Source organism: Mesoplodon densirostris, chromosome 7 (genome assembly GCF_025265405.1).
Source record: "Mesoplodon densirostris isolate mMesDen1 chromosome 7, mMesDen1 primary haplotype, whole genome shotgun sequence".
NCBI lineage: Eukaryota > Metazoa > Chordata > Mammalia > Artiodactyla > Ziphiidae > Mesoplodon > Mesoplodon densirostris.
The window spans coordinates 99,768,881-99,792,643 of NC_082667.1; the positions used below are offsets into that span (position 1 = coordinate 99,768,881).

A 23,763-nucleotide genomic window follows, 5' to 3' on the forward strand; every position below is an offset into this window, starting at 1 on the left:
CTCTCTATGGGTCAAGGTCACAGAAAAGCTTGAAAGCCAGTACTCAAGTCTTTGTGTCTTCTTGGCTCCTTATGCCCACATTGTGCCGTAAGCTACAGATCTATGGCACATATCTATAAAACCAGTCTATAGCATATAGAGATGCATACCAATTTTTCAACCTCTTTTCATAAGCAGGACATCTCCTCACTCCAGTCCTTGGCTTTGTTTCCATTCCCCTGTATATACTGGAGCACCTTTAGTATTTATTATGTTTTAGAAATTGAACTAAGGACTAACATTTTCTGCTTGCACATAGAGCCCAGTAGTCATGTGGCTTCAGTTATGCTTACTGCTTTGCATTTCTCTTCTGTTTCTGGTGTACCGAGATGGGTTTATCTTGTTTTGAACTTAGCAGTGTTTTATATTTTGTATATCTTTTCGGTTTGTCCTGAGCAGAGACAAACATGGCAACATGAACTGAACTTTAATAAATCTCTTGACTAGAAGGTCTGAGCATGTTTTAGAGACTGATTCATGTTGATATATTTTATTTCTATTTCATTCCTTTCAATCACTGTATAGTCTTTCATAATCTAACTCTGCCATTCTGTAAATATCCATTCCTCTTGGAATGGATATTTTGTTTTTCACTCTTACAAACTATTACAAGCAGTGCTAAATTTCTCCATAGTGCATATTTAGAAGTGGAATTGCTAAGTTATTAAGTACACATCTATTTTCTCTTACAAACACTTGCAAAGAGATTATATCAATTTATTGCACCCCAACAATGTGTTTCTTAACCATACTTAGTATCTGTATTGTCAAACTTTAAAATTATGTCATGCTGAATAATGTGTGAGAAATGGTATTTCATGTATTAATATGCATTCCTCTGATTACTAGGAGAGATCTTTTTTTGTCATTTAGATTTCTTATAGTATGAACTGCTTGTTTATGTTTTTTGTTGTTTATCTTTTTCTTACTGATGGTAATTCTTTATATACTCAGTCTTGTGTCTTGTGTACTTTCAGATAGTATCTCATAATTCATCTTACCAGTTGTCAATTGTCCTCCTCAGTTTGTAATTTTAGTCTTTGTTATCCTGTTGAGTATCTGATGTGTATCTCTCTGAGTGTTCAAATAAGACCACTGGAAGAAATTGTAGATACTGTGTGATTTTACAGTAGGTTAAAACGGGAGGTGGCAGAATCTTTTTGCGTGTACATTATGAGAAGTCAAATGCTTACTACTTTGCTTATCCCTCTAAGTTAACCTTTAACTTAAAAATTTTTTGTTTGTTTTTTTCTATTTTTTTGCCACACCATGTGACGTGGGATTTTAGTTCCTAGACCAGGGATTGGGCCCGTGCCCCCTGCAGTGGAAGCGCGGCATCTTAACCACTGGACCACCAGGAAATTCCTAACTTAAATTTTGTTCTTTGGAGATTCTGTACTTTTCTGTCAGCTCATGAATACATTTTAAATGCTTTTAAAAAAATTTTTATCCAACATTTTTGTTTTCAAAGGTTGGTTCTGGAAGCTAGCATTTAACTCTTTCCATTCTTCTCTATCTAATTGCCATTATTATTTCTAATAATTGCCATTATTAGTTCTAAGAAGCATTTTCTGACCCCCTAAGTCAAATTGGATGCCCCTAGTATATGTTTCTATAGCAGTCTTTACTTTCATAGCACTCTTCTATATTAATATTGCTTGTCTTTCTCCTTTCTCAAGGCCATAATTTCTTTGATGGTAAGGACTATGCCTAGCTTATTAATTATAGCCCCAGTACCTGGCATAGTGCTTGGAACACAGTAGACACTTGCATTGTGACTAGGCTACTGTCATCTTTTTCCTGATTACTGCCACAATCTTCTTACTGGTTTCCTACCTATAATGTTGCTTTTCTCCAGTCTTTTCTCCACTCTGAAACCAGTTTGCTCTTTGTGTAACACAAAGCTGATCATGTTTATGACTCACCATTGCCCCAGCAGAAAGCTCCAATAGCAGTTTAAAGTGGTTCCTGTGGCCTAGTCCCTGATTATTCTACAACCTAATCTCTTATTTGCTATTTATTCATGCTTCTCAAGTTTTAGCCAGTCTGAATTACTTTCTTCCCTAAAAGTGCAGTGCTTTTTCTTTCCTCTTGGGTTTTATGAACATGCTTTTATTCCTACACTTGGAACCTCTTAATTCTCTCTTTTCCCACAGAAGAAACTGGCTAATTCTTGCTCATCCTTAGGTCTAATAGTACTCCTGTTACTTCCTTTAGGAAGTCTTTGATCTGTCAGCATGAGAGGAGTTTGAATTGTGTATGGCTTTAACACTCTGTACTTATATCTTGAAAGCACTTGTCAGTTACTTGTATATTGTCTGTATTCCTCACTATCTCATAAGCTAGCAAGGGCTGTGTTAGGCATATTGACTATTACATCTTCTGCATCTAGCACAGTTGTGATTCATGGTAGGCATTCAAGAAAGGCATTGAATGAATGTTAATTTAGACATTATTTCCTGCAAGTTGGAAAAGAGTGTGTCTTAAGAGTTTTTAAAGTATTTCCCTAAGGTTACAATTGTTAACTGAGTCTCAGATTTTTAATTTATTAATATATTATATGGTGAGGTTATTTTAAAATTGTGACCTCTGAAAATGTTTTGTTCCAGTTGAGACTGCTGGAAAGAGAATTGAATCCATACTGGAAGGATGGTGGGACAGGTCTTCCACCAGAAGACTGTAATGTGTCATCAGTTACTAAAGGTATCTTCGTATTTTGATTGTAGCCACACAGGCATTTCTTATAACTTGGTATTCCTAAGGGAATGAACTGAGTCTGCTAGTAGATTGGCAAGATGTATTATGAATTCCAAAAATGAATAATAATCCAAATCAGATTTTGAGATGTATTAAATCTAAATTTTATCCCTAGGTATTATTTAAATATTTCTGCTTGATGCTGTAATTTTGATCAAGTCTGCAAATACCTGTGTCTGTTTATGCATTTGCAAAACTGATGTATATTGATTATCTGATGTGAAATTTATATGGTTTTATATTATGAGCATCTATGGATTATTACTAAAGGTTCACAGTTTACATATAAGAAAGCAATGATAAAACATATGCAGTCTTTTAAGGCCTCATTTAAATTATTAGTACTTGGGAAGATTATTTTAACTATAATATGTTAGCAAATTGATTAAATATTTTTATACTCGATAATGTTTTTATATTTGAGTTTATATTTTGAATGGATTAATGAAAAGCATGGTTCTGTAAGGATGTAATCCTCTGGTTTGTTACAGTCTATAACAAAATGTAAAAAATATTAAAGCTCTGAAGTTGCATGAAAATGATGTATAAATATTAAAGATGTGATTTCATATCTTCAGAAATTCTTACTTTGCCAGCATTTACAAATTTTAGTGATGTTAAGATTGTGCTGTTACTTTCCAGCAGATGGAGACAAAATACTTGTGTCACGTATTCATACCTTTCACCATAATTTTAAAAAGTACTTATATGCTAATTAAGTGTTACATTGACAACTCAATGAAAAGTTTGATTAATTACAATTAACCCAGTATACACATAGTAGTATTATAAATTATCTTTTCATCTTAGTCATTTCTCAGCAGAATGTTTTCCTGCTTTTTATACATAGTTTATTTTTATTTTGGCCATTTGTTATATTCTTTTTTTTTTTTTTTTTTTTGCGGTATGCGGGCCTCTCTCACTGTTGTGGCCTCCCCCGTTGCGGAGCACAGGCTCCGGACGCGCAGGCTCCGGACGCGCAGGCTCAGCGGCCATGGCTCACGGGCCCAGCCGCTCCGCGGCACACGGGATCCCCCCAGACCGGGGCACGAACCCGTATCCCCTGCATCGGCAGGCGGACTCTCAACCACTTGCGCCACCAGGGAGGCCCCCTGTTATATTCTTTTGTATTTTATGAGAGATGTCCCTGGTGCCACCGTATAGGTTCCTTTTTAATTTATATTTATTAGTTTTACTGAAGTTATTAGTAATTATAACATTTTCTTGCCTTTCAGCTTGGGCAATAAAGAAATGTCTCTGCTGGGCTATATAATAATAACTGTAGTCATATAAGGGTCTCTTTGAAATACTGATGTTTAGAAATTTAAGAGTTTGGGAATCATAAGTTTTCTCAGTGAACCATTATTATGTAGGGCTGACCCAAGCTTTTACCATTCTTGTTGTCAGAGGACAGTCAGTAAGTTCATCTATGGGGAAGACTTAGAATTGGCAAATCCTGTCTTTGAGTATATGTAGTCAGCAGGTTCTTAACTTCACTGATTGGAGAAGACCCAAAGTTCTACCTTAGGTAGTATCTTTCAGCTTGCTGAACCAGTAGAATCAAAGACACTAGGAGAAAAATTACCTTACATAAAGGTTTTAGAGAGCCTTTCTCCCTTCTCTTTCTTTTTTTTTTTTTTTTTTTTTGCTGTACGCGGGCCTCTCACTGCTGTGGCCTCTCCCGCTGCGGAGCACAGGCTCCGGACACACAGGCCCCGCGGCCATGGCTCGCGGGCCCAGCCGCTCCGCGGCACGTGGGATCCTCCGGGATAGGGGCACGAACCCGTGTCCCCTGCATCGGCAGGCGGACTCTCAACCACTGCGCCACCAGGGAAGCCCCTCCCTTCTCTTTCATATAATGCTTTCACGATTTCCCTTTCTCATATTTAATTAGAAGGAGAAAGAATGACAGAAAGCTCTGAATGTCTGTCAGAGGTTCAGATCCCAGAGTTGAAATTAAGCTTTAAAAAATGATTTCTAGGTTTTTCTGCATATGCAGATAGTGTAGTCATTCTCTTTAGACTAGTGGTAGAGTTGAAACTGTGAGGCACCTAAAAGTGTTATAACAGTAGTATTAAGAGGTATGTAGAGGTGCTATAGTGTTTATCTTTAAGGACTTAGACTTTGGAGTTTGGCTTCTTGGGATTAGAATTTTGGCGTTTCCACTCATTAGTTCTGTGATTTGGGGAATGTTTCCTGACCTCTCTGAGCCCATTTTAAACATTTTGCTAGGGAATAATGGTATTACCTGTCTTATATGGTTATTGTGAGGGTTTATCACAGAATCTGGAATATAGTAAATACTTCATAATGATGTTGTCAAATATTTGTCCTTATGATGAAATGTTTTGGGAAGATTTTATCAACAGATTTTTTGGTAATGATTGAGGTGCCATATACACAATAACTAATTTGGTACTCTTGATATTTTTTTTCCTTAGAGAAAATTAAGTAGAAAAATAAACAAATTTTCACTGTCCATACAAAATTATCTTAAATCATATTTTAGTAATGGGAATATTTGTACAATTTTTAAGTGTACAAAATAACACGTTTTTGTATCAGTTTATTTTCAATAGCAGCCATGTGAGGGTAGCAAAGTAGATGTCCCAATTGTATAGGAAGCTAATACCTAATGTTCAGGAAACTATGGCTGAAATTGGTCAAGTTCTTTGCCTATAGTCATGTGAGTAGTACCAGAACCCAGGTCTTCTGATTTTAGTCTAGGGTTAGTTACTCTAGGTTTTCATTAGAAGACTCTGTTGCCATGTAGTTAGTAGATATTCTTGCTTAAAAACTCTGTATTTTTATTCATCCATATAGATTTTTTTCCCTCTTTATTTTTTGGCTTTCTCTTACAGAATCTTTTGAGAACTTGTTTCAAAGGTGATTTAAATCAACTGCCTTATTTTGCAGACAAAGAAGCAAAATTTAAAAGAGTTAATGACTTGCTTGAGGTCTTGCAACTATTTAATAACAACAGCAAGACTAAAATCTAGGTCTCCTGATATTCAGTTTATTGCTATTTTTATATTAGCCTGTCTTCTGAGAAAAATGAGGATGTAGCCCAGATTCACTTGGTTATATTTTGTCTATAATAATATAACTTTTAATTATGGAAACATATACTCAGTCTCTTAATTTTTGACTTATAGAAAACAGACATCAGCAACAGGTATATATTAAGTGCTCCATACCAATGAATTTACTGTAATTATTTGATATACCTTTATCTCAGATAGAGGACAGGGACCATGCCTTATTCATGATTTTTTTGTTTGTTTTTTTAAAAAAGTTTTTTTTTAGTGAGTAGATACCCCATTCACCCATGTTTTACCCCCTTATTATGTTTTGATTTCCTTCTGTGTTTAACAGATTTTCATATTCATAGTAAGTGTTCACAAAATATTTGTTGGATTTAATTTCTTGATAGATGGTTCTGTAGTTGGTATTTTTGTTTGCTTTTTAAATATTCAATTTGGTGAATTCTCTTGTTATAAATATTTTATTATTGCTATTGTTGGGGCCCAGGGTACATTACCCCAAAGTGTGCCTCAATGGCATATTGATTATTTTGAATTAAAGTTACTTAAGAAAGAGCTGATGCAAGAGGGACACTTTGAGCCTCCTCTCTGTCTTCCTGAAAGTAGGGAATAAATTACATATGAAAAATGAAGGTAGAAGGAAATTCTTATCAACAGAGATAGGGAATTTGAGGTCAAAAAGCCTATACAAACAGACCGTGTTACTTTAATTTATTACCCCAAGCCCAAACTCAGTTTAGATTCTTCACTAATTGAGCACCCAAAGCCTAAGTTATTTTTGTCCTATAAATTTCTTATAAATTTAGTGTTTCTCTGTCTAAAAAGTATAAAAACTGGCTCCTTTGGTCCTTTCCTAGGTCCCATTTCTATGAGAACTCCATGAGCATGAATTAAAATTTTCACTGTGTCCATCAGTTTGTCAGTAGATAACTCCTTGGAATAAAAATTTTAATTATATAGCTAGACCACTAACATGGGTGTTATTTACATTGGTTGTCTCTTATAACTGTGTAAATTGCAGATTTTGACTAACTTCCTTGAGTAGCTGCATTGCTAATTTTGAACTCATAGAATATATAAATTAAAAAAAAAGAGCAAGAGCAAAATAAACTTAAATGAAAAGTGAATCATTGAGTTAACTAGAGACCTGGATTTGAAGTACACAGTATTTTAGGCATGTAAAGTAAGACCCGTTATCTTAGAAGAGATAGCTTAGTGAAGATAAACTTTTGAGATTTGCGTGAGGGACAGAATTAATTTCAGAATTGAAAAATCTTTTTTTTTAAAGTAAACGTTTTATTTACGTTCAAAACATATATAGAAAAGTACACAAATCGTTAGTATACAGATTGATTACAATTGACAGTTGAACAACATGGGCGTTAGGGGCACCTACCCTCTGTGCAGTTGAAAATCTGCATATGACTTCTAGTTGGCCCTCTGTATTTGTGGATTCAACCAACCATGTATCCAGCCAACTGCAGGTTGTGTAGTATTGTAGTATTTGGTATTGAAAAAAATCCAAGTGTAAGTAAACCCACATAGTTCACACATGTTGTTCAAGGGTCAGCTGTATTTTTACAAAGTGAAAACATCCGTGCAATCAGCATACAGTTTAAGAAACAGAACATTATTATCGTCCCACAGATTCGCTTTGTGGTTCTTCGAGTCACTGTGCTCTTGCCAGAGGGTTCTAGTACCAAAATTCTGCTTTGCCTGGAATCATATACTATGCCCTCTTTTGTTTCCTGCTAGTATTGTGCCCATTTTCAGATTCACTTGTGTTGTTGGGTATATAGTCATTTATTCTCATTGCTATGTAGTAGTCTATTTTAGGAATATATATATCATCTATAATGTATATTCATTTTACTGAAGATGGACATTTGGATTGATTCTAGGCTGGGATTACTGCAGGTTTCTTGCTATGAAGATTCTTGTACATGTCTTTCGGGGTCTCTGTATTTTGTGGGTTATAGAGCTGGGGTGATCTAAACTAGTTCTATTTTTGATCAGAACAGTTTTGATTTATTTATTGATTAGATTTCCTATATGCAAATGAAAAGTGTCATGCATATAGAAGGAAATATTAGCAGCCTAATAAAGTTTGTTGGAGGCATTCAGATTTCCATAGTTGGTAATCACAACTAGAATAATTTGTTTCATTGTTATTATAGTTTTGTGTTAATATCTGTATTACTATCTATGGTAATACAGTTCTGTATTATCTATAATTTCCTTATTCTTTTTTTAAAACTATTAATATATTTTATTTCATTTATTTATTTTGAAAAAAATTTTATTGGGGTATAATTGATTTACAATGTTGTGTTAATTTCAGGTGTACAGCACAGTGAATCTGTTACACAAATACATGTATCTGCTCTTTTTAAGATTGTTTTCCCATAGAGCCTATTACAGAGTATTGAGTAGAGGAGGTCCTTATTAGTTACCTATTTTATATATAGTAGTGTGTATGTGTCAATCCCAATCTTCCAATTTATCCCTCCCCCACCCTCACCCACCGGTAACCATAAGTTTATTTTCTACCTCTGTATCTCTATTTCGGTTTTGTAGATAAGTTCATTTGTAGCCTTTTCTTAGATTTGACATGTAAGTGATATCATATGATATTTGTCTTTCTTTGTCTGACTTAAGTCACTAAGTATGAGAATCTCGAGGTCCATCCATGTTGCTGCAAATGGCATTATTTTGTTCTTTTTTATGGGTAATATTTAGTTGTATATATATGTATCACATCTTCTTTATGCATTCCTCTGTTGATGCACATTTAAGATGCTTCCATGTCCTGGCTATTGTAAATAGTGCTGCAGTGATCATCGGGGTGCATGCATCCTTTTGAATTCTGGTTTTCTCCGGATATATGCCCAGGAGTGAGACTGCTGGATTATATGGTAGCTCTATTTTTACTTTTTTGAGGAACCTCCATACTGTTCTCCAGAGTGGCTGTACCAGTTTGCATTGCCACCAACAGTGTAGGAGGGTTCCCTTTTCTCCACACCCTCTCCAGCACTTATTGTTTGTAGACTTTATTGATGATGGCCATTCTGACTTGCGTGAGGTGATACCTTATTGTAGTTTTGATTTGCATTTCTCTAATAATTAGTGATGTTGAGCATCTTAGCATGTGCTTTTTGTCCATCTGTATGTCTTCGTTGGAGAAATGTCTATTTAGATCTTCTGCCCATTTTTTTGATTGGTTTGCTTTTTTTATATTGAGCTGCAGGTAAGCTTTGGAGATTAATCCCTTGTCAGTTGCTTCATATGCAAATATTTTCTTCCATTCTGAGGGTTGTCTTTTCGTCTTGTTTATGGTTTCCTTTGCTGTGCAAAAGCTTCTAAGTTTAATAAATTAACTAGGTCCCATTTGATTATTTTTGTTTTTATTTCCATTATTCTAGGAGGTGGATGGAAAAAGATCTTGCTGCAGTTTATGTCAGAGTGTTCTCCCTGTGTTTTCCTCTAACAGTTTTATAGTATCTGGCCTTACATTTAGATCTTTAATCCATTTTGAGTTTATTTTTGTATGGTGTTAGGGATGCTCAAATTTCATTCTTTTACATGTAACAGTCCAGTGTTCCCAGCACCACTTATTGAAGCGGCTGTTTTTTCTGCATTGTATATTCTTGCCTCCTTTATCAAAAATAAGGTGACCATATGTGTGTGGGTTTATCTCTGGGCTTTCTATCCTGTTCCATTGATCTATATTTCTGTTTTTGTGCCAGTACCATACTGTCTTGATTACTGTAACTTTGTAGTATAGTCTGAAGTCTGGGAGCCTGATTCCACCAGCTCCGTTTTTCTTTCTCAAGATTGCTTTGGCTATTTGGGGTCTTTTGTGTTTCCATACAAATTGTGAAATTTTTTCTTCTAGTTCTGTGAAAATGCCAGTGGTAGTTTGATAGTGATTGCACTGAATGTATAGATTGCTTTGAGTAGTCTAGTCATTTTCACAGTGTTGATTCTTCTGGTCCAAGAGCATATCTCTCCATCTGTTTGCATCATCTATTACTTTTTTCATCAGTATTTTATAGTTGTCTGAGTACCGGTCTTTTGTTTCCTTAGGTAGGTGTATTCCTAGGTATTTTATTCGTTTTGATGCAGTGGTAAATGGGATTGTTTCCTTAAGTTCTCTTTCTGATTTTTTGTTGTTAGTGTGTAAGAATGCAAGAGATTTCTGTGTATTAATTTTGTATACAGCAGCTGTACCAAATTCATTTATGAGTACTAGTAGTTTTCTCATAGCATCTTTAGGATTTTCTATGCATAGTGTCATGTCATATGCAAACAGTGACAGTTTTACTTCTTTTTTTCCACTTTGGATTCCTTTTATTTATTTTTCTTCTCTGATTGCTGTGGCTAGGACTTCCAAAACTATGTTGAGTTGTAGTGGCAAGAGTGGTCATCCTTGCTTTGTTCCTGATCTTAGAGAAAATGCTTTCAGCTTTTCACCATTGACTAATTGTTAGCTGTAGGTTTTGTTGTATATGGGCTCTTTTATGTTGAGGTAGGTTCCCTCTAAGCCCACTTTCTGGAGTTCTATTTTGTCATAAATGGGTGTTGAACTTTGTTATAGTTTTTTCTACATGTATTGAGTTGATCATATGGATTTTATTCTTTAGTTTGTTAATGTGGTGTATCACGTTGTTTGATTTGTGTATATTGAAGAATCCTTGCAACCCTGAGATAAATCCCACTTGATCAGAGTGTATTATCCTTTTAGTGTGCTGTTGGATTCGGTTTGCTAGTAGTTTGTTGAGGTTTTTTGTGTCTATGTTCATTAGTGATATTGACCTATACATTTTCTTTTTTTGTGGTATCTTTGTCTGGTTTTGGTATCAGGGTGATGGTAGCCTCATAGAATGAGTTTGGGAGTGCTCCTTTCTCTGCAGTTTTTGGGAAGAGTTTCAGAACGGTAGCTGTTATCTCTTCTCTAAATGTTGGATAGAATTTACCTGTGAAACCATCTGATCCTGGACCTTTGTCTGTTGGAAGATTTGTAATCACAGTTTCAATTTCAGTACTTGTGATTGGTTTGTTCATATTTTCTATTTCTTCCTGGTTCAGTCTTGTAAGCTTCTGTCTTTCTACAAATCTGTCCTTTCTTCTACGTTGTCCATTTTATTGGTATAGAGTTAACTGTACTAATTTCTTATGATCCTTTCTATTTCTGTGGTGTCCATTGTAACTTCTTTTTTCTTATTTATAATTTTATTGATTTGAATCCTCTCCCTTTTTTTCTGATGAGTCTGGCTGAAGGTTTATCAATTTTGTTTATCTTCTAAAAGAACCAGCTTTTAGTTTTATTGATCTTTGCTATTGTTTTCTTTGTGTCTATTTCATTTATTCTGCTCTGATCTTTATGATTTCTTTCCTTCTACTAACTTTGGGTTTTGTTTTTCTTTCTCTAGTTGCTTTAGATGTAAGGATAGGTTGTTTACTTGAGTTTTTTCTTGTTTTTCGAGGTAAGCTTGTATTGCTATAAACTTCCCTTTTAGAACTACTTTTGCTGTGTCCCATACATTTTGCAGTATCTTGTATTTGGTGTCATTTGTCTCTAGGTAATTTTTGACTCCCTCTTTGATTTCTTCAGTGATCCATTGATTATTTAATAACATACTGTTTAGCTTCCATGTGTTTGTGTTTTTTACACTTTTTTTTTTCCTGTAATTGATTTCTAATCTCATAGCATTGTGGTCAGAAAAGACGCTTGATATGATTTCAGTTTTCTTAAATTTTTCAAGGTTTGATTTGTGACCCAAGATGTGACCTATTTTGGAGAATGTTCCACGTGCACTTGAGAAGAAAATGTTTTCTGCTCCTTTTGGATATAATGTCCTATAAATATCAATTAAGTGTATCTGGTCTAATGTGTCATTTAAGGCTTGTGTTTTCCTTAACTTTCTGTCTGGATGATGTATCCATTGGTTTAAGTGGGATCTTGATATCCTCCACTATTATTGTGTTACTGTCGATTTCCCCTTTTATGGCTGTTAGCATTTGCCTTATGTTGAGGTGCTCCTATGTAGGGTGCATATATTTACAATTGTTATGTCTTCTTCATGGACTGATCTTTTGATCATTATGTAGTGTTCTTCCGTGTCTCTTGTCTGTATTTTAAAGTCTATTTTGTGTGAGATGAGAATTGCTATTCCAGCCTTCTCTTCATTTCCATTTGCATGGAATATATTTTTTCCATTCCCTCATTTTCAGTCTGTATGTGTCCCTAGAGCTGAAGTGGGTCTCTTGTAGACAGTATATATACATGTCTTGTTTTTGTATCCATTCAGCCAGTCTGTACCTTTGGCTGGAGGATTTGATGTGTTTGCATTTAAGGTAATTATTGATATGTATGTTGCTATTGTTATTTTCTTAGTTGTTTTCAGTTTGTTTTTGTAGGTCTTTTTCTTCTCTGTGTTTCTTGCCTAGAGAAATTCATTTAGCATTTGTTGTAAAGCTAGTTTGGTAGTGCTGAATTTCCTCTTAGCTTTTGTTTGTCTGTAATGCTTTTGATCTCTCAGTTGATTCTGAATGGGAGCCTTGCTGGGTAGATTAATCTTGGTTGTAGGTTTTTCCCTTTTATTACTTTAAATTTATCCTGCCACTCCGTTCTGGCTTGCAGAGTTTCTGCTGAGATATCAACTGATAACCTTATGGGGATTCCCTTGTGTGTTATTTGTTGCTTTTCCCTTGTTGCTTTTAATATTTTTTCTTTGTATTTAATTTTTGTTAGTTTGATTCATATGTTTCTCCTTGGGTTTATCCTGTATGGGACTCTCTGTGCTTCCTAGACTTGGGCAACTATTTCCTTTCCCATGTTAGGGAACTTTTCAACTATAATCCCTTCAAATATTTTCTCAGACTCTCTATCTTTCTCTTCTTTTTCTGGGACCCCTATAATTTGAATATTGGTTTCTTTAATGTTGTCCCAGAGGTCTCTGAGACTGTCCTAATTTCTTTTCTTTATTTTCTTTATTCTGTTCCACTGCAGTGATTTCCCCCATTCTTAAAGCTCACTTACCCATTCTTCTGCTTCAGTTATTCTGCTACTGATTCCTTCTAGGGTAGTTTCATTTCATTATTGTATTGTTCATCACTGTTTGTTCTTAGGTTCCTCTAGTTTTTTTGTGAATAATTTCTTGTATATTTTCGATCTGTGCCTCTATTCTGTTTCTGCTATCTTGCATCATCTTTACTATCATTACTCTGAATTCTTTTTGGTTAGATTGCCCAGTTCCTTTTCATTTATTTGTTCTTGTATGTTTCTATCTTGTGCCTTTGTCTGCAGCATATTCCTCTGTTCTTTCATTTTGTGTAACTTACTATGTTCATTGTCACCTTTCCGCAGGCTGCAGGGTTGTAGTTCCTCTTGCTTCTGGTGTCTGCCCCATTGTGGGTGATGGTGGTCCAGGGGCTTGTGTATGCTTCCTGGTTGGAGGAACTGGTGCCTGTGATCTGGTGGTTGGAGCTGGGTAGGCAGGGCCGTGGCAAAGGCTGTATTTTGGGGTGTCTCGAGAATAGGATGACTTTTGGCAGCCTGTCTGCTGATGGTTGGGGTTTTGTTCCTGTCTTGCTGGTTGTTTGGCCTGAGACATCCAGCACTGGAGCTTGCAGGCTCTTGGAGGGAGCCAGGTCTTGTTGCTGAGATGAGGACCTCTGGGAGAGCTCACACTGATTAATATTCCCTGGGGCCAGGAATTCTCTGGCAGTCCAGTTTCCAGGACTTCACGCTTCCACCACGGGGCTCAGTTTCAACCCCCAGCTGGGGAACCAAGGAAGAACTTGCAGGCCACATGGTGTGGCCCAAAACGAACAAACAAACAAACAAAAAACAAAAATAAAAAAACAAAAAAGAGACAAAAACCAAGAGAAACAGAAAACCAAAAGGAAGCAAACAAAACCAAAAAGATCCAAAAACAACCCACAAAGAAAATAATAAAGTAGACAACCACCAACCAAACAAATATACCTCAAAATGAAAACAAACAATAGAAACATAACAAACAAAAACAAAAGAAAAACAACACAAAAAGCAAAGACGACAAAAAATAAACACACAAAAATGACAAGAAAACAAAATGAAACAAACAGAAAAAGAGAGAAAAGCTTCAAAAGAAAAAAGAAGGCAAAAAGAAACAAAAAAGACAAACAAAAAACCCCAATAGACCAATAAAAAATACATTTAAAATTTTAAATGAATAAATTAATTAAAACAGAAAAACAAAACAGAACAAAATAATTCCCTGGGGGCTCTGCTATCAGTGTCTTTACCCCCATGGTGAGCCATTTCCAACTTCCACCTCCCCAGGAGGCCCTCAAAGACCTTTCAGGTAAGTTTCTGGACCTGCTGTGGGCAGTGTGGTTGCAACACAGATTCTGACTTGCCCCAACTCCCATGTGCACATGTCCCCAAAGTCCACAGCTGCCAAAGCTAGACCCATCTCAGTTCTGGGAGCACTCATTTATTCAGTTATTCTGCAGGTGTTGGATATACCAGGCTGATCATGGGGGTTAAGTCCGTGGCTTGTGCAGCTGCACGGAGAGATTTTAATTCCTCTTCCTTAGTCGTTCAGCCATGGGGGCTCAACTTTGGTTTCGGTCCCATCTTGGTGTGTGGGCTAACCTCAAGCATCTGCTCTCCACCCAGGCGAGAGGGGGCGAAGGCAGCAACTGAGTGGGAGACTCTTACTCGCTTAGGTGGGATTGGCCAGAGGTGGTGATCAATTGGGGCATGCATGCTTGCGCAGGCAGGAGGGAATAAGGTGCCTACGACTGGGGCATGCACATTCACTCAGGTGTGAGGGGGACAAGGTTGCAATGACTGGGGCGTGGGCACTCTGTTAAGAATCCCTCCCAGTGGCCATGAAGGCCGGGGCTGGTGTGTGGGGAGAGAGGCTGCGATGGTGGCCCCGCCCCTTGTGTGCCAATCAACAATGGCACCTTGCTTCTAAGGCAGTCCTACTTCTTCCAGGAGTATTCCCAGCTGCAGAGTTCCTCACTCCGGTCCCCACAGGCTGTTTCTGTGCAGCTGAGCTCCTCACTCCCATCCCTTCAGGCCGTATCCACACAGCCAACAGCAGTCCTCTCCCTGGGTCTGCTCTCCTAACATCTCGTGTCAGCACCCAGCCCCTGCCCACATTGGCAGACACCCATCTCAGGCTGAGGTGCGCAGGGCTGTGGTACAGACTGTCCATGAAAGTCTCTTTCTCTCCTGACTGCCACAGATCAGCCATTGCACTTTCTTCCAATAGCCCCTGAATCCACCCCTCTATTGCAGCATATTTTGCCACTGGTAAGGGGCCTCCCTGGGTGTGGTAGTCTCTTTCTCTCCTGACTGCCACAGATCAGCCATTGCACTTTCTTCCAATAGCCCCTGAATCCACCCCTCTATTGCAGCATATTTTGCCACTGGTAAGGGGCCTCCCTGGGTGTGGTAATCTCTCCTCTCCTTCAGCTCCTCCCCAGGAGTGTGGATCCCATCCCATTTCCTCTTTTCCTTTTCTTCCCTTTCTCTCCTTCATCCTACCTGGTTATGCAGAGATCTTCTCTTGTCCTTTTAGGTGTCCAGGATCCTCTGCTAGTGTCCAGCAGGTGCTCTATGCGAATTGTTCCACTTGTAGATGTATTCTTGATGTTCTTATGGGGAGAAGTGAACCCCAGGTCCTCCTATTCCACCCTCTTGACTGCTCTCAGCTCCTTATTTGTTCTTTGTGTTGTATCTGAAATAGCTTTTCCACCCTATGTGTGTACCTTTACTCCTTATTTATTTCTAGGAATGCCCTTCCTACTCTTATCTTTGATTATAGAAATCCAACTCATTTTTCCTGCCTGGTTTGTGACATTTTCCCTGACCTCACATTTAGAGGCAATCCTTCCTTCTTTTTTTTTCATTTTTATATAACTTTATAGCTCTTTATAATATTTATCAAATATTATCTTTGTTATAATTATTTATGTCCTTTTATCCTCATTCTCTTAGATGGCAGTGTTTTTGAGGGTAGTTTTATTTTTTCCTTTCTCATAATTGTAGAGCTGTACCTTGCATATATAGGCACTCATTCTAATTATTTATGTCCTTTTATCCTCATTCTCTTAGATGGCAGTGTTTTTGAGGGTAGTTTTATTTTTTCCTTTCTCATAATTGTGGAACCTTGCATTATGTACCTTGCATATATAGGCACTCAAGTATGTGTTGAATTTTAAATGTATTTATGATTTTTATATATTCAAGGAATAATATGTAATTTTATAGTTAGAAATCATTGTAGTAGCAATAAGTATTCTGTCATAACTGTGTGAAAAGTATAACTGACATTTAATATTGGAACTTAATTTCAGTAGTAGAAGATGGTGGTTTAAGCTGGCTAAGGAAGTCTTACCAAAGAATGAAGGAACAAGCTGAGAAACAAAATAGAAAATTTGAAGACATTGTAGCTGAAAGATATGGGGTAAGTATTAAGGAGGTACATATTATTTTCAGAGTTATATGAGAAATTAACTTTGTCAGTGTTTTGTGCCAGGAAACACTTTTGAATTCACTTGATACTAAATTTCAAATGTGTATATTGCTATAGCCATTTTTTGCTTTTCATTTTTATGTAAACCTATGTAGCATATTTGAATATAAAACTCAATGAATATAAAACTTAAGTATGTAAAATTTAAGTATGCATGTGTTTAATGTAAAATCAACATTTTCTTCTTGTGAGGGAATTTAAATAATATAGGAAAGCCTCCATAGTATATACCTCTGGACATAACCACTGTTAAAAATTTTGTATATTTTAGAGCTTTTATTTTATTTCAGAGTTTTTGTTGTATTCCAGATTTTCAGATTGTAACAGTTTTTTTGTTGTTGTTTAGAGAGTGTGCATGCGTACTCTTTTTTTTTTTGCTTTTAAATAGTGAAATTTATTTTTCTTCCAGTTTTATTGAAATATACTTGACATACAGCACTATATAAGCTTAAGATGTGCAGCATAGTGATTTCACTTACATACATCATGACATGATTACTAAGTGTGTGTGTGTGTGAGAGAGTGTGTATGTGTATGTATAAAACAATGGAATCATGCAGCAGTATATTTTAGAACCAGCTCCCCCATGGGTGAATAATCTTTCTGTTTCAGTAGCTATTGATGTCCTGTTTTTATTTTTTAATTTCAGAAGAAAGAAGGTTTAGGAAGGGGTAGGCAAACAAAAAAACTGTGAGAGAGAAAAACTATCCTTTGTTTTAAGAGAATCTTTGTTAATATTTTGATTTTTTTTTAGATTTTTTCTCTGGTTATTATATACTTTTAAAATAAACAGTTTTATAAAAGTAGGCTCATAGAATACATCCTGCTTCTTTCACTTACACAAACAGACATAGTTGGTTGCCAGTAAATGTATATATGTTAATGACCTCAATATTTACATATATATTTATATGATTTTGCCATTATTTAATTGTCAATGGAGGGACATTTATATATTTTTATTTTCTCCCCTGTTAAACAACACTGTGCTGATCATCTTTTCCAATGCATTTTGCATACTTACCTGGTTATTTTCTTACATGAATTACTAAAAGGGAAATTGTCAATTTAGAGGATATAGACACTTAAAGTGAGATATGTACTGCAAAATTTCTGTACAGAAATATTGAAGAAATTATACTCTCAGTAAAATGACTTCTATTACATGATTTTCAATAGTAGTACTATCATTCTTTATAGTCTGTGCTACTGTGATTGGTAAGCAGACTTATTCTTTGCTTTTATTTTTATACATTTGTTTACTAGCAAAGTGGGCTATTTTTTCATATTTTTTTGGCCATCTGATTGATTATTAATGGTATATACCCATTTTGGGATATTAATTTAAGACCTCTTAATAAGTCTGTTCAAATTTCTTCCTGTTAGTTTCATGTTTATTTTTTACTTTGTTTATATTTGCTATGAATATATTTTAAATATTTTTACCAAACAAAACCTATCAGGTTTTTCTTTTATGACCTAATGTTCTTGGTATAATTCATTGACAGGCCTTCTCCACTCCCAAGATCATAAAAATGCACACATATATTTCCTTTGAGAACTTGTTCAGTTTTATTTTTATGGATAGCTTTAATATTTTTGAAATACATATTTGTGTATAGTTTAAAGTAAGCATTTAACTTTCCTTAACTCTTTAGATAGTCATTTATAATATATTGAATGAATTATTTTTTCCCACTAATTAGAAATGACACACTTATTATATATTACATCATTTTTTATAAAATCAGTCTATTTCTTTACTCTCAAATCTATTTTATTGATTTTTTTTGTTGTTTCCTGGAATTAGTATCATACTATTTTAATTACTGTAGTTTTCAGTAACTCATGCAGATAGCAAATAATTAGTGAACACCTACTATGTGACAGGGTAAGTCTTCTTTTATTAGTCACTAAAAAGTAACTTTACATTCTTATGTGTGCTTTTTTTTGTTAAATTTAGAATCAATTTTGTCACATTCAAGCTCAAAAGAAAGTTTTCCAAAATACATTATAAATTTACAGCTCATTTTGGAATTTTGATTTAAATTTAATTAAATTTATAGATAAATCAAGGACAATTAATATCTTTGTAATGTTGAGTAATCTCATCCTAAAATACTGCTTATTTCTCAATTCAAAAATTGTTTAAATTTTTATTGGAGTAGGGTTGTTTTACAGTGTTGCATTAGTTTCTGCTGTACAGCAAAGTGAATCAGCTATACCTATACATATATCCCCTCTTTTTCGGATTTCTTTCCCATTTAGGTCACCACAGTCAATTCAGATTTTTGTTTATGCTCTTCAGTACATTTCTCCATTCAGTTGTTATGAATGTATCCTAAGATATTTTTATTTTTTTCAATTGTATGCTGAATCTTTGTTCTCTTATGTTTTCTGACTTGCCTGGTGTTAGTCTGCCCATTTTTTTAAACTCTTGTCATTAAATCTATAGTGTTTTTTTTAATTGGGTTATATGGGAATATAGTTATATGCAAATTGTGATTACTTTTGCTTTTGCTACTCAGTATTACAATATTTAAACTTTCTTGTATTCTTGAAGTAGAATTTCAGAACTTTGATTAATAACACTTTTCTTTCTGTGTTTAAGTCATAACTTTTTGCATTTAAGATGAAGATTGTCATCTTTAGAAAGTATCTTTGCATTCAAAGCTTATTCAAAGGTGTTTTTTTGTTAATTTGCTTTTGCTTTTAAATTAGGAATGGGTATCATTTTTATGAAATAACTTTTTTGGTATCCTTTGAGATAACTGATTTTTTTTTCTTTTGTTAATGAGATGAATTGCCTGAATACATTTCCTAACATTGGACTCTTTGACTCCTATTTGATTATGGCATTTCCTTTAATATACCACTACATTAAATTTGTTAATATTTTATTTTGAATTTATATCTTTATTTATACATAACATGGCCTTTAGTCTTCTTCTTATGTTTTTTAGGGGTTATTGTGAGTTTATGTTTTGAATTGTGAACTTTTATATAATTTCTTTTTTTTTAAAACCTTTTTTTCGATTTTTTTTTTTTTTTTTTTTTTCCTTTTTGCGTTATGTGGGCCTCTCACTGTTGTGGCCTCTCCCGTTGCGGAGCACAGGCTCCGGATGCGCAGGCCCAGCGGCCATGGCTCACGGGCCCAGCCGCTCCGCGGCACATGGGATCCTCCCAGACCGGGGCACGAACCCATATCCCCTGCATCGGCAGGCGGACTCTCAACCACTGCGCCACCAGGGAGGCCCTCGATTGTTTTTTTGATGTGGACCATTTTTAAAGTCTTTATTGAATTTGTTACAGTATTGCTTCTGTTTTATGTTTTGGTTTTTTGGCTGCGAGGCATGTGGGATCCTAGCTCCCCAACCAGGGAATGAACCCTCACCCCTTGCAATGGAAGGTGAAGTCTTAACCACTGGACCACCAGGGAAGTCCCTTATATAATTTCTTAATGCTCTAGAACAGTTAAGAATCACAGAGTGAGGCATTTTAACATAGTAGTTAAAAACATTGGCTTTGTAGTCAAATAGTCCTGAATTTCAATACAGTGTTTGTTACTCTTGCTATGTGACCTTAGCTTCATTTTTATTTTTCATTTAAAAAACATGGCTATTAGTATCAATATCATAGAATTGTTGTGAACATTAATAATAATTTGAATGCTTTTCATCTGCCAGGTATTGTTAAAGTACTTCATGTATAATTAAACTTATTTAATACCCATAATTGTACTATTATTCTTGTTTGCTAAATGAGGAAACTGAGGCAGACGGAGTTTAAATAACCAAGATTACGTAGCTCATGAGTAAATTTGAACCTAGGCATTGTAGGTAGAGCCCACTTAAATGATACAAAAGATGTAGTAAAATAAACATTGGATAAATTGTGGTAACTGCTGTTTTTGTTTTTATTATTACCATATTTTATTTAATCTAAGAAGCCACTAATTGTAGATACATCATTAATTTATGTGTCACCAAGAAAAAAAATTTGCCTATGAGTCAATGCTTAAATTATGAAAATATTTCCCCCACTGCCATCAGTTTGACTCTACTGATGTTGTCATTAAATTTAAGAAACATGTTAAACCTGAATTTTTAAAATAATTTGAAAAAATGAAATATAATGGATTTTCTCTGCCTAGACTAAGATGATAACTTTCCATCTCAACTCACATATTTTATTGAAATAATTTGAAATTTTAATTACAGTTTACTATAAATTTAAAAAATATGCATGTTATTCTTGACAGTTATATTCTTCACAACTACAAAAACAATTATTTAGACTTAACCATTACATTTGCCATTTGGTTTATAGCATGCATTCCTTTTCTCAGAGATCTTTGCCCTAGTTCATTTATGGTTTGGCTTAATGATCCTGAGTAATTTTCCCCCCAGAATTAGTAAGTGATTTACTTTTTGATTCCTTTCATTTTGGAAAATGACTTTCTTTTGTCCATGTCAAGGAAGGATAATTTGACTGAATTGAATTCTGTATATAGAATTATTGCCTTATAATTTTTTATCGAAATTTGATCTTTATTCCATTATCTTCTAGCATTTAGTATTGGAAGCGAATAGTTGATAACAGTCTGACTTTCTTTCCTTTGTAGGCAATGTGTTACTTACCTAACTTGCATTTATTTACATGCTCACACTCCCTTCTCCCCTGATCCTATCTTTGTGAAGAATTTTTTTTTCTGAATGAATTTTGAGACTCAGGAATTAGGATTTTTTATGTATGAGTCTTTGTATACTTCACTTTCTCCCCTCCCCTAAGGCTGTTGGGTGAGCCCTTTGGATCTAGAAAGTTAGCTGAGGAAATTTTCTCTCTTTTTTTTTGTTAAAGCTCCTATTATCTTTGCTTTTTCTTTCTGAAAGTACTAGTATATGCATATTAGATTCTGTAGACCTATAGCTTAAATCAGTTTACCATTTTTTCCTAAGTATAGTGAATTCCCAGGCTAGTGTTGAATTCACAAATTTGGATTCAACACTTTCTATTTTTCTACTCACTACATGCATATTTTTGAACATAGTTTAATTATAAGTCTTTATTATTCTTGAGCTGCTCTTTTTTATGAGAATCTATTTTGTTTTAGCATTTTAGTAACATCTTGACTCTCACCATAGGAATTATTTTTTTAAAAATTATGTTTTTATTGTTTTCTGAATTACATTTTGTTTTAGTGCTGGTCATTTGGTCAAAGGGCTCCTTTTGAGCTCCCAGGATTTATTCATTATTTGGTAATTTTTCATTGGTTATTCATATTTTTTTAAGTATTCATTTTATGGTAGTGTGTTTCCTTGCTAGGGCTGCCATAACACAGCTCCACAGGCTGGGTGGCTTAAACAACAGAAATTTATTTTCTTACAGCTCAGGAGAATGGAAGTCCAAGATCAAGATGTTAGAGGGTTTGGTTTCATCTGAGGCTTCTCTTCTTGGTTCATAAATGGCTGCCTTCTTGCTCTGTCCTCACATGATCTTTTCTCTGTGTGTGCATATTCCTCATGTCTCTTTGTGTGTCCAAATTTCTTCTTCTTACAAGGACATCAGTCATACTGGATTAGGGCCTAACCCAATGACCTCATTTTAACTTAATCACCTCTTTAAAGATCCTGTCTACAAATGTGGTCATATTCTGAGGTATGTACTAGGGGTTGGGGTTCAACATATAAATTTGGGGGGGACATATTTCAGGCCATGTCAGGTAGGATGATTGTATGGGTCTTTTATTACCCTTTGTTGAGTTTTTCTTTTGTTGTGCTACATGACAGTGTATCGTGACACAGTGGCATGTGGGGTACAAGTCATTGAGTCATTTTTAATTTTAAATATCTTGTTAATTTTTCCTCCTTTCTAGTCAATGGAAATCTTCCAGATGAAATTAAAAGAAGCTGAGAAAACTGCGTTTATGAAAGAAGACTGTAGACGAGAACGGTGGAAGAAACCAACATACTCAGATAAAGCACAAAGTAGTCAGGAAAGTAGAAAATCAGACTTGGCAAAATATAATAAAAGTTCAAGTGATAGATATAATACAAAAGATATTGCAAAGAATATCATTAAAGATAAGTTTAGTGGTGATGAAAAAGATAGTAGATCTGGGTCTTTAGAAGCATGTAGAAGAGAATCCAGTCCAAAACAAAATCAAGAGTTTTCTTCTCATATAAATTTGAGACCTAAATTCTTAAGACCTTCTGATGAAGAACTGTCATTTCATAGCAAGGACAGAAATTTTGAACCATCTAGTTCATCTTCAGCACTGGTCTCTCAGGATTCTGTACATTGTGGTTTTCGAAAATCCACAGAGAACAGTGAAGAAAGTTTATCATGGTGGAGTCGATCTGATGGGAGAGAAGGAGACAGGAAACATTCAAATCGAAAACCATTAGAAACCAGTCACAGTGTTGACCGTGGACAAGTTTCAGAAGACGTGAGAGAAAAATCACAGGGTGAAAGCTTGAGAGAGGACTCTCTGAAGAAAGAACACCTACAGGATACAAAGTCTTCGCTTGCTGGGTATTTTTTCATTTATTTTTTAAACTGATAACTGAATATTAAGGTCCAGAGGATTCAGGGAACTGAACTGTATTTTTAGAGCATCAGTTACTAATTAGATATGAGTTATGATTTTCTATTTCTTAAATTCGATGGAAGAGATAGGATATGCACTTTTAACAATTCAGTACCATTTTGTGGATTGTATTTCATTTCACAGTATATTTAACAAAAAGAGCTGGAAGATGAATTTAGTAGCTATATATTTCCTCAAAATTTATTGCTTTTTTGCCATCTAAAAAACTAAATGAGTTTAGTAATTCTTTTAAATGGATATGCTACAAGAAATATTTTGGTAGATTTTGTTAGTACTGCCGTATTGCTTCCAAAGGAAATTGCTGCATTTTACAGTATAATCATAATTGTAAATATTGCATGCCTACTGGAGGTCTGGGAGACTGAAGGAAAATATGCTGCCATAGCCCAAATATAAAGTGAAAAAGATAAGTGAAAGATCCTGCAGAGGGAAGTGTGAATTTTGGTGGTGGTTTTGCAGAGAAAGAAATCCACTTTGATAGTTGACGGGTTTTAAAGCTAATGTTAGAGTTTTTTTTTTTTAATACACGCATCTTTTAAAAATTTTTTATTTATTTACTTAGGCTGCATTGGGTCTTATTTGTGACATGTGGGATCTTTAGTTGCGGCATAAGGACTCCTTAGTTGTGGCATGCATGCAGGATCTAGTTCCCTGACCAGGGTTCGAACCCAGACCCCCTGCAGTGGGAGCACAGAGTCTTACCCACTGGACCACCAGGGAAGTCCCCTAATGTTAGAGTTCTGAAAGCAAAATATAGATAGGATAGTGGTTGTAC

The 23,763-nt window shown here is 35.2% G+C and overlaps 1 protein-coding gene across 3 annotated transcripts in view; it reads left to right on the forward strand.

Annotated features, from left to right (window-relative positions):
• Positions 1 to 23,763, forward strand: part of CWF19L2 (CWF19 like cell cycle control factor 2) — a 208,105-nt gene that overhangs the window by 41,300 nt on the left and 143,042 nt on the right. For all 3 annotated transcript variants that reach the window (XM_060104503.1, XM_060104502.1, XM_060104504.1), the window contains exons 6-8: positions 2,649 to 2,742; positions 16,200 to 16,309; positions 22,254 to 22,912. In XM_060104503.1, coding sequence (XP_059960486.1) covers positions 2,649 to 2,742; positions 16,200 to 16,309; positions 22,254 to 22,912 — 863 coding nt within the window. The remainder of the gene's footprint in view (positions 1 to 2,648; positions 2,743 to 16,199; positions 16,310 to 22,253; positions 22,913 to 23,763) is intronic.